The 11364-nt window shown below is 54.0% G+C and overlaps 1 protein-coding gene and 1 long non-coding RNA gene across 2 annotated transcripts; both read left to right on the forward strand.

Annotated features, from left to right (window-relative positions):
* The first annotated feature begins 278 nt into the window (after positions 1 to 278).
* Positions 279 to 4441, forward strand: LOC147192245 (uncharacterized). Its single transcript, XR_015103177.1, has 4 exons — positions 279 to 2791; positions 3018 to 3195; positions 3276 to 3841; positions 3920 to 4441. It is a non-coding gene; the product is annotated as an uncharacterized LOC147192245 (long non-coding RNA).
* A 1423-nt stretch (positions 4442 to 5864) lies between these two features.
* On the forward strand, positions 5865 to 11142 carry hs3st3b1a (heparan sulfate (glucosamine) 3-O-sulfotransferase 3B1a). Its single transcript, XM_086132622.1, has 2 exons — positions 5865 to 6975; positions 8870 to 11142. The coding sequence occupies exons 1-2, from the start codon at positions 6560 to 6562 to the stop codon at positions 9486 to 9488; spliced, it is 1035 nt and encodes a 344-aa protein (XP_085988748.1). The 5' UTR covers positions 5865 to 6559; the 3' UTR covers positions 9489 to 11142.
* The last annotated feature ends 222 nt before the right edge of the window (positions 11143 to 11364 follow it).

The following is an 11364-nucleotide window of genomic DNA, read 5'->3' on the forward strand; positions in this document are numbered from 1 at the left end:
TGGCCCGAAAAGCACCGCGGGGGTGAGTCGAGCTCACGCGCCGCCTGGCCGCAAAAGGATGCCGTGCCGGAGCTGCTCTCTCTCTCTCTCTCGCACGCACACACACACACACGCACACACACACACACGCAAAGGCAAGCAGAAAGAGAAAGCAAGCAGGAGCGGCTGCGCGCCAATGCATTGTGGGAGATGGAGTCTGGCCGACATCCCAGCAAACTTTTGCGCTCAAGGCACCGCGTTACTTGTAAATGGCCCCCACACGACAACCTGAACAGATGGTGTTCGCCCGAAGACGGCTGGCATTTCGGCTCCAGCACCCCCGCGACCCTCCCGAGGATAAAACGGATGAGAAAATGGGCGGCTGGGCGGATATTGGCAGACGCGCATGCGGCGGAGACGCTCTTTGGGCTCGATTTTGAGACGGACCCGACCCCGTGCGCTCGTTTTTGACACGCCCGTTTAGAAAGCGAATATTGCCATCTAGCGTATTTCGCGTGTCGCTGCAAGCGCATTGAACACGACCGCTCGAAATGGGATTCGGGACGACACTGAACATGACAGCTCAACTCGGTCGCGTGTTCAAGCGTCGCGATGCCAGTCGGCGTTTGCTTGCGTTGAGCGCAACTGTCCACAAGAGAGCGCCGTTGTCTCGCTGGAACTCAGATTTTCAATCCACTGCGCCACACGACGTGATGATGAAGACGGGCTCGTTTTCGATGGATTTAGTCCTCCTTTCCTTGCGGTGACTTACAAGTTCGTCACGAAACGTTGCTGGGCTGACCTTTGTCCTCTGACTTGTGAACAAAAACTGGGAGAAGTGGGCACTCGACGCAAGTGGCTGCGCAACAACTAGGGGCAGTTTGGCAGACAGCATTTCGAACAAGAGCTTCGGAGCACTTTCGTGCCACTACCAGTTGAAGTTTACCGCAAACAACAACAACGACTATTACGCCGGTTTACTGGGCCGGCGTGACGTCTCAATTTACGGTACTGTATCTTTGGAGCTCAGCCTGACGCTGCCCCCCGGTGGCCAATGCGTGCACATTTGAAGCGGCAGCACAATGTCTCCTGAATTCAAAAATGATGCGGAAAAATCCAAATAAGGAGCATTCTTTACATTAAATTTCGGTAGTGGACATTTGAATAGGCCCAATATTGCAGCGGACTATTTTTGATTTAAAAAAAAAAAAGCCCGTGACAAAAATTTGGGTTGTGCTTTTAGGGGAGTCTGCAATGGTTTCAATGTATTTTAACGGGGAAAGACGATCGGAGTGCGGTGACGGAATGAATGAAACGTACAACTACGACAAACGAAATCCAATGCAGCTCTGCTTGGTGTTCAGCTTGAACGCTCGCGAACACACATGCATGTATATACGCACACACACACGCATGCATATTTCACTCCGTTCCTGTTTAAAATTGCGCTCACTGAAAACAAAAGCTTCCCCGTGAAAGCGCGTTGCGTCCCTGACGATGGCTTCTCGTTTCCTCGGCAGCCGGTCTACTAAAGGTGTCCGCCCTTATGTATTGATGTCATCCAAACCGAGTTACGTATTTTCTCAGTGCACGCATTGATTTGTGGCACGCCGGCAGGCTCGAGAGTATGCGCGCCGAGTGTTCCGCACCACCGGGTGCGGCACGCGGGTGTGGGCGTCCCCGTCAAGAGCCACAAAAGCCGCAATTCTCAAACATATGTCCGCACCTGAAAAAGAGATTTGGCTTTTTCATGGCCATTGACTAACCACAAAGGCCACTTGACTGAGGGGCGAGCTTTTTCAGGTGCGCATCAGCTCTGTGTTTAGCGTCTTAAAAGGCCACCTTGAGACCCATCATTTGACTGCCATTTGATGTACGTTAAGTGGCCAAGACCTGTAATGTCAGAGGTCCGTGTTTCCATTAGGCCCGCCTCGCCGCGTTCCCAAATAAGCTGCGAAAGACGCCCCGGTGCGACACGGGCGCTCAACTCGACGGCTGCCATCGGGCGCTTGGAGCTCGCAGTTGTACAACTAAAGTACAAGGGTGGATCTCATGACATTATGCGGGTGTCGAGATGGAAAAAGACTGTTGGTTGGACCACTTTTGCCCCCCCCCCCCACCCTCCTTTCGCAAAAGCCTTGGAGAGCATTTGATCGGGCTCCGCTTTGACAATTACTCTTGTACGATTTTGCACCTGTGACAAGCTCATCCCAAAGCTGGGGTCCTTGAAGTTGAGCTGGTGTCACCCAAAGTGTTCTAAATCTAGCCGGGACAGGTTCCAGTTCACCCGTCACCCTAAGCAGGATAAGCGCGATCGAAAATGGACGCATGATGCTCATCTTGACAACCGGTCCAAAGACTCTCTGTGACAACCCGGGCTAAACTCGACATGCCAAACCTCGACATGCAAAGATCTTGCCCTCTCAATCGAGACGCATCGCTTCAACGTACTTCCTCGGCGCCACTCGCTGCTCTCGGCTCGCTTCCAGACACAAACAACTGTCAACAGATCAATCGGTGAAAGGCGCACCCCAAAACGGCGGGAGTCGACTGTATCGCCTACCGCCTCCTTTTATCGAGTACATTTCCGCATGTCGCAACGCCAAGTCCTTGGCGGCGTGCTTCCAAACGCCAGCTAATTGTTATTTCAGACGCAGAGCCCAAAGCAATAATCATCCTCTCATCCCGATGACTCGGCGGCGGAGGAATGCGGGAAGCGTCCGCCGAGTGTAGATGACTGAGCGACCTCGCTTCCCTCAACCCGGCGCTGAACTCCGTCGAGAGCTGCCGGCAGCCTGTCATTTGACCAAAGGTGCCTCTTATCGCGTTGGCCTTCTCGCTTCCCCGCTCGTAAAACAAGCTTGACTTCACTTCTGCCAGTCAGGCGCTCGGGGCACGCATGCAGCGCACTCGACAACTGATCGGGACCGCGGTAAACAATCCTTACTGGCAGGATGTGAAGCCGTTTTGTGAGGGAAATTCTTTTCTTTTTTGGGGGGGGGGGGGGGGGGCATAAAATAAAGCTAGTTTGACTTCAGTTCAGTTTCCAGTTGCATCCTGCCAGACTGAGGCCGCGGTGAGAGAGGAGCCCCGGGGCACTGGGCACCGCACAGGCCCTCACCGAGGCTCGACGGCAGACGAGACCCTCAGCCAAGGTCGTGGCGAGCGTCAAGTGCAAAAGTCGGCCCCGTCGGAGCGGATAAGCTTCATCCGCACGTAGGGCTTGAAACGCAATGAAAATTTCCCATCGCGAATCACGATGACCGAGACCAAATCATTTCTGTCTTCCGACTTAGCCGAAAAGACGTTTGTAGGTGACGGGGAGAAACCGGGCCTTACGCAAACCGAGACCGAGAAGACGAGAGCCGAGACGCGTGTCCGGCAACCGCCGCCTTGGGCCTAAGTGGGACTTCCCTACCCGAGAGCGAGCGAGACAACGGAAAGCCACCCGAAACGAGCGCGGCGCTGAGCGTTGAAACGGCGCAAAGCATCGTCCTTCAAATATGCTGACGTCGTGTTCACTTTGTGCTCCCGTCTTCTTTTTTGTTTCCTTTCTAACAAGAAAACGAATGCGAGACACATGGCCCCCGACGACGCATCCCGACGCTACTCCCGACGGACGCCGAGGGAAACGGGACACGCTCTACCGCAGTTACGCAAAACACCGCACCGCGATACGATTGGCTCCAGTCACGGCACGATACGCTCCAAATACGATACGATTTGTCGCGATGCCGACGCGATGCGATACGAGCCGACAACGACGGGAAGGCAAGATCATTCTCAAAGGTTGTACGCGAAGCAGATCAGAGTTTCAGGCAAGGTCATAAACGAACATGAAAATAGGGCGAGCCAGCTGAAGGTAATTTCAAAAGCGCTTAGGCCAATCGAATTACACGTCACAGCTCCTATTGGACTAAGTGGATTTGTGCCTTTCAAGTGCCTCATCTGGATTAGCGTCGCCACTTTGGGGAAGGAAAGGGGAGGCGAGCGGCCACGGACGGCGTCGGCATCTTCAGCTCCCGCCCCCGCGGAAGCCATCGAAACGTCTCGGCGCGCGCTCACGTGCGAGCGCCGTTTGTCGCTCACCCGGGTTTTCCGCCAGATTCGGGCAGGGAGCCGAGCCGCTGAGCCCGCGTGAGCCCCGCAACCTGCCGCCAGGTTTCCCGCCTTCGTGCCCAGAAGGACAGCCGGTGAGGGATCACAAAAGCATTTCTGCGGGATCAAGAGAGGAAATCCTCTCAGGCTGCGCGCGGCTTCTGCCCGAACAGAGGATAGATGGGGAATTTATAGCCATTTGGAATCGGCCTCAGCCGCGGTTAAAGACCTTAAGGGAGTCCGAGCGGCGGCTTGATCCGCGTCTCGGCCGGCCCCGCGACCTGGCCGTAAGGCCCGGCGGGGCTTGGCGTGTCGCAGACCCGCTGCTCTCGTTTGGATTCCTTTGCTCCTTCTCTGGGATGAGATGCCGCTTAAGATCTTTGACATCGGCATCGGGCGCCTTTCGCGACTGGATGACTCCACCGCGGTCTCCTCCATTCCGGGTTGACGACAAAGCATCATCAAGCAGAAACACATGGCTGCAGATGAGCGCGACAGTATGCACCCCCCCGTGGGCATAGTATCGGTGGGGCCGACTGCAACGGTGAAAACGACAGCAGCCAAACTAGTCGACAGCATTGTATGTAGTAAAAAAAAAAAAGGGGGCCGCGTATAAAGCCAAGTGACCAAGAGCCGCCCATTGAAGAGGACGACAGACAACCACACAAATACAGAATGAAAACACTCACAAGGAGCATGGAGCAGACCCAAACAATGCAGCAAGTAGTCAAAGTAGCGCTTCACATATGTCAACACTCGTCTGCCTGCGTCAGTTTTTTTCTTTATTTTTACCGACTCTCCTTGTCATGTCTCTGCTATGTACCGCAGCAAGCGATATTAAATTGGGCTCTGGCTCTTTAAATAAGGCTTCACGCCGTTTCTCACTCCCAGTTGAAGAACTACAGAGAATTCCAAAATGGTATCGCCGTGGCAAAATTGCTCAACCAAGCAATGTCATTTCATCGAACAAAGGTCCGCTAACTGATTGCTAGCATCGTGCAAAACGCTAGCGACGGGTTCACGGAAATGAGCACGGAGACGATGATCATCGTAAGCCTTCCAAGAACTGCTACTTGACCCTACGTGAAGCAGCAACGCACACGATCAGAGCATACAACAGTACTCACGAAGGAGGGGCCCTTCTTTGCTTTTACATTCCATGAGATTGAGCGGGGGGGCTAAATGCCACCCGTCATATTGTGACGCGACATGACAGTACGCATATAGCGTGCAACCCTAAATTCAGGCTTGCCTGCAAAGTGTAAAAAAGAACATCTGCACCACACCACAGAGTTAACCGGCATATAGCAGCATATGTGACGATGATGATTATTATTATTATTATTATCCATCCATCCATCCATTTTCCGAACCGCTTGATCCTCACTAGGGTCGCGGGGGGTGCTGGAGCCTATCCCAGCCGTCTTCGGGCAGTAGGCGGGGATAGGCTCCTTCGTCTCCTCAAATATCGCAACGATACACCTGCGCCACCGATAGCAGATCCTGAAGTTTTGGATGCGGCTCTTTCCGTATTGTGCCGGTGTAGCTCACGTAACGGCTCGTGAGTGCATATCTCCGATGGCCGTCTGAGGGATGTGATAAGGGGCTTAGATGAAGGGGGGGGGGGGGGGGGGCTGAATTGCTGACTGACACGGCCGCTCAGGGGCTAATCCTGCTAATCCTCTGCTCGCTCAGGGGTGCGCCGGAGCCACGGGCCCGTGACCCCACCCCGAGACGACACGCGCGGCTCTCGCACTACCGATCGGCCTCGCGCTCAAGCCGGGACCATCCCCAGCGGCCGATCTGCCATCATCAAGAACACGGCATCTCGAAAACACGGGGTGGGGATCTCGCAAACTTCACACCGAGATTGGAACCCGAAACTTCCACGAGTCGTCCAGGCTGCCACATTTGTAAATCCGGCCGTAACAATAAAGGGGGGCTCGAAAAGTGACGGGCAAATATCACCGTATCAAATGAAGACCCCACACCGCGTATTTGCTTCTGACAAGCGACGCTTTATTTGATGGATTCTTCCGATCCACGCGAACAATGAATCGCTCTAGTAATAGTCACTCAGCGGAAGCGTGCGTGAGCTCCACCCCCACCGAGGCACGTTTAACCTTCAACATAAAACGCTCCATTGAGTTCGGTGGCACTCGACACCAAGGAACGGCGCTTCGCGATCGATTGCTTCGGCTGCAAGGGACGACCGCGTTTTGACGCGTCGCGTCCCCTCCGTTCGGGTGCGGCTTCGAAGGGGTAAGCCGGAAGCGTGCGCGAGCGAGTCGCGTCCGACTCCGCGATCGCTCGTCGCTCGGGCGCGTGCCTTTGCGCGCGCGCGCGCGCGCGCTCGCTCGCGAGCTCAGGCGGCAAGTGAGGCGCGCTCGCCGCGCGTCGACGGTCCCGTTTGGGAGGAAAGTTTCGCGAGCTCGGCGCACTTTTGCCAAGATGCCCGCCGCTTGGACGCCGACTCGCTCCTATGGAATATAGTCCGGCTCTCCCCGTTGCGCCGGCAGCCCAGGCCAGGAGCAAATTGTTCGTCCTGTGCGTCATGTTGTCCCTGTGCCTCTACGTGATCTACTGCTGCTCGGGCTCCGGCGCCACCGCGCCCGGGCTTGCGTACGAGCGCGCAGGAGCGGGCGCGGACGCCCGGCGCGGCGGCTCCCGGGACTTGCTCCGCAACGAGGCGGACAACGACGCGGACGAGCGGGGGGCCTCGTCTTCCCTCAATGAGTCCGAGAGTCAAAGGCTGCCGCGGGCCATCATCATCGGCGTGAAGAAAGGGGGGACGCGCGCGCTGCTGGAGTTCCTGCGGCTGCACCCGGACGTGCGCGCGGCGGGGGCAGAGCCGCACTTCTTCGACCGCAACTACCACAAGGGCCTGGACTGGTACAGGTGAGATACAAACGCGCACGCAGGCCGCGGGGCCTTGGCGCCGTAACACCGACGGACTTTTAGATAAGCGCGCCGTGCTTGTTATCATACCTTACAATCGATATGTTGATCATCCAAACGGAAATCTCCACATTAACGGCCCCTCGTGCATACCCGTCAACTCATCCGGTTTAGCCATAGTTCATACGGATTTTGTGGTGAATCTTAGGTATATGGCCGTATGGCACAAATCATACGGATTCTGAAAATTTCCGTTTGGTTTTTTTTCCCCCCTAACAGGTAGTTCCGTTTGCTTTTGCCCAGAAAGGTGCTCGTCTACCCGAATGCTTTCATTTCCGGTAACTTTCCAGTAAATCATGTGGTTCCTAGTTGAAAACGGCAGAGTATTCATTGCATATCATTGAAAATTTCGTGGCTTTTTTTCTGCCGTTATTTTGACGTGTAAAATTCTTTGGAATGTTATGAGGATTTTTTGCTCTTTATAAGGATTTTTTTGGGTAGTTTATACAGGTTGGCGCTCCGAAAAGTTGACAGGTATGCTCGTGGGGCAATGGGAGGGAGGTTGGGATCGATCTGTCCATCTCAACATATGACACAACGCGCCCCGCCCCCCTGTCCCTCCCCCCCCCGTCCCCCAATGGCACGGCTCTCTATCAACACTATTTACACATTGATAGCGTGCTTATTTGCGTGACCTTCATCTGTTCGGGAACATCCGATCGAATCGACGTGCCCCGAGAAGTTTTCGGCCAACGTTCAATGTTGTTGTTTTTTCGGTGTCGTGTGCAAACTTTTGCGATTCAAGTTGCGCGTGGGCAAAGCGCCTCATGTCAGAAAAGAGACTTTTTGGGCAAAGTTTCCCAAGGGCCGGCCGGCTTCATCCCGTTTTCCCCGAAATATCTCCACGACCATTTCAAACGGCTACATCATCGGATCGCCTATGGCGATGAGATGAGTAGCCCGCATGTGACCAGACTTATTTCTTTCCATTGACGCTAACGGTGGCAAAACATTTTCAACTGGGCTTTGCTTCAAGATCTCCGATATTAAGAAAACGCCGCGTTTGAAGAGGCGAGGTCGACGGCGCTCGAGCGTGTACCGACACATAAATGACAGTCGTCGGCTTGACGAGGCGGGCCCAGCCCTTTTTCCTAGGTGATCATTAGCTTACGATCAAAGCCCAAAAGTGTCCACAGTTCAAGTCGTTAGCGTATGATGTAACGCTGGAGGAAACGCGACGTGCGCCGATGCACAAGTAAAACGTAGGCCAGGAACAGATTACGGCTTTGGGGCTCATCCGCTGTGGTGTCTCCGAACGTAACGATCCCCGTACGGCAGAAAAACAAACTAACGAGCAATCGAGTAACGTTCAAATACGGTACCCGAAAGCTCTTATACCGGTGGCACTTGGCTCCCTGCCACAACTTCCACCGTGAAGCGAAACTCCGGCTCCCGCGAGCCATAAATTCCTGCCAGCGCTCCGGCTGGGATGCGGGAGCGCGTTTGGCTTCACGCTAATCCCCCTCGTCTTCCCTTAGCCGCGATGCAATCAGAGCTGCGGTGAACGGGGGGCGTTTGGAGGCGGCCGGGGTCGAGACCAACAGGCCGTCACGGGACTAAACGGCTCCCGAGGTCCGCCTGCATAAATTGCGACAATCTCAACCGTCCCCGCGGGGGCTCCGCCGTCCTTCGGGCGCGGCGGTGAAGGCGCGCGCTCTTTCCACGTGAGATCGGAAAAGCCATCGGGGCTTCTCGCCGGATCGAAAACCAGCGGGGAGAGATGACGGTCTTCCTCGGGGCGGGCCGCCAGCCCTCGTCATCCCAAAGAACCCGACGGCGGGCGGGACGGCGAGGCCCGCGCCGTCGGGCCTGACGACATTTCTGTCTTTTGCAGGGAACTGATGCCAAAGTCCTCCGAGGGTCAGCTGACCATGGAGAAGACGCCCAGCTACTACGTCACCGAGGAGGTCCCCGCTCGGATCCACGCCATGTCGAAAGACACCAAGCTGATCGTGGTCGTCCGAGACCCGGTCACCCGAGCCGTGTCGGACTACGCGCAGACGCGTTCCAAGAAGCCCGACATTCCGTCTTTCGAAAGCCTGACCTTCAAGAACACGTCGGCGGGCGTGATCGACGCGGCCTGGAGCGCCGTTCGCATCGGCATGTACGCCGAGCACCTGGAGCGTTGGCTCCGATACTTCCCCGCGGAGCAACTGCTGTTCGTCAGCGGCGAGCGGCTGATCGGCGACCCCGCCGGGGAGGTGGCGCGGGTCCAGGACTTTCTGGGGCTCAGGAGAGAGATCACCGAGAAGCACTTCCACTTTAACCCGGCGAAGGGCTTCCCTTGCCTCAAGCGAGCGGAGAGCGACGGCAAACCGCACTGCCTGGGCAAAACCAAGGGCCGAACCCACCCCGACATCGACCCGCGGGTGGTGCGGAGACTACGAGAGTTCTACAAACCCTTCAACAGACAGTTCTACCGGATGACGGGTCATGACTTTGGCTGGGACTGAAAGCTGCGAGTGCGTGCGCGCGCATATCGCTGATTTTTTTTTATACAATTGCCTCATCCAAAGCTGTCGAGTATATTTGCCAGCTATGTGCAGAGTTCGCAAGTCTATTTTATCATAATTTATTGCTATGATCTGAAATTGCTAAGCTGTGTAACCGGCTTTACGCCCGATCAGGGATTCCCACACTGGAATGGGGGGCTGGTGTCAAAAATTAGATGACGTGCCCCCCGGCCACACCTTCAAAGGTGAAATACGGGCAATCGATTGCTGGGTACGTCGCCAAAACGCTCCTCAACAGCTGCCAGGCCTTGCGCCAAATTGGAAATCTATCACCATTATTATTATTAAACAAGAAGATGATTCCGTCACGTTTTGACTTACTGCATTTGTGTTAACAATCCTGCCAAAGATGAATGCTTGAAAAAAAAAAATCAAGCTCAATAAGTATAGAAAAATGAGGCTTCAAAATTGTGAAACGTCAAGCGCTTCTCTATCAAATTCCACCACTTCAACCTTGAAAACCAGATTCTTCTAGCATCTTCCTTACGCTATGCATGGCTACTTTTTGAAAACATGTCGACGTCAAGAGTCCAGCGGTTGGAACATTTCCCGCCTGGTGAGCGCGGACCTTTTCCGCGCTGCAGCGATGAGGCGCTCTAAATCAGTTGGACCGGTGCAAACGCTGGCCGCGAAGTCGGATTTATATAGCGGTGGAGGGACGACTCGTGTCGGGGCCCAAGCAGGTCACCTGGCCGCATTTTGACCACGCCCCTCTCCCCAACAACAACAACTAAATCATGAAAAGTGAAATGATGGAGAAAAAAAAAAACTTTTCAATTTCTGTCTCACAAATGAGTGGCAAAAAGCACATTTTGATCAATCACACTGGTTAAGATTTTTTCTTAAATCAGAGACACAAGTTAACTTTTCGCTCGGATGTTTTCCTGTATTTTTTTCTCAAGCACATCGGGTTTTCATCATCATGAAAATAAGAATATTTTGTAATACTTTCCATAATTGTTTATGAATGAAGGGTTCGGTTGCGCATTAGATGGAATATTTCCTGAAAAGTCATACACAAGTTACAACACGTGGCGAAATCCGAATGTTGTCGGTTCAACTTACTTAGCTTAAAAATTGAAATAAATAAAGGAATTCTCTCCGAATCCTGATCTGCTAGAAAATAAAGTCAAGGCATGGTTCTGAAATCAAGGCCAAAAACACATTCAGGGAGACACCTGTGATGAAAAGTCGCCGTTGACCAGTGCCATACGCGCAACGTATTTGAACAAAAGCCAACTGTGAATTCACTTGACAGGGTCTTGAAATGTTTGTTGTTTTAGGGTTGAGAGAGAAGCGGTGCACCCTCGGGGAAAGGTGACACTTGACTAGTTTGGCCGCTCTCCATTGACCAAACAATTTTCTTCCTCCAAGCACAATGTCGCTGGGCTCACTCTCTCCCAAAGCTGCCTTTGGCCTCGCCTCAACCTGACTGAGCCGCGAAACTCAAGAGCACAATTTCAATTCTCCTCCGCTAACTTTCGGGCTCCGCGGTATTCGCTTCGTAGGGACGCGACGCCGTGACGCTTTCATCACAGGTGAAATGGTGTCATTTGTATGACGTAATAAATATGTTTTCCAAAGAGTGCCGCGATTGCCCTCGAGTCAGTCTCTTTCATCAACTTCATCCCTGAGATTGTTTCCACCTCGGCTGGAGACGCGATGGCGTACCGCTGTGTGTCATGGGGGGGGGGCTCGAATAGTGTCCGGTCCCCTGCAGACCTTCGGCAACGGGCAGAAGCTCACAGAGAGGTCAGGTGGGCGCGAGGCCATTTTGAGATTTGAAAACAAATCACGGAATCTTTAAAAACATTCC

The sequence above is a fragment of the Hippocampus guttulatus genome, chromosome 16 (assembly GCF_054856545.1).
Source record: "Hippocampus guttulatus isolate MCC_2025c chromosome 16, RoL_Hgut_1.0, whole genome shotgun sequence".
Lineage (NCBI taxonomy): Eukaryota > Metazoa > Chordata > Actinopteri > Syngnathiformes > Syngnathidae > Hippocampus > Hippocampus guttulatus.

Coding starts and splice junctions, on each gene's coding strand:
- hs3st3b1a (XM_086132622.1), top strand. CDS start 6,560: ATGGAATATAGTCCGGCTCTCCCCGTTGCGCCGGCAGCCCAGGCCAGG. Junction 6,976..8,869: donor AAGGGCCTGGACTGGTACAG/GTGAGATACAAA, acceptor TGTCTTTTGCAG/GGAACTGATGCCAAAGTCCT.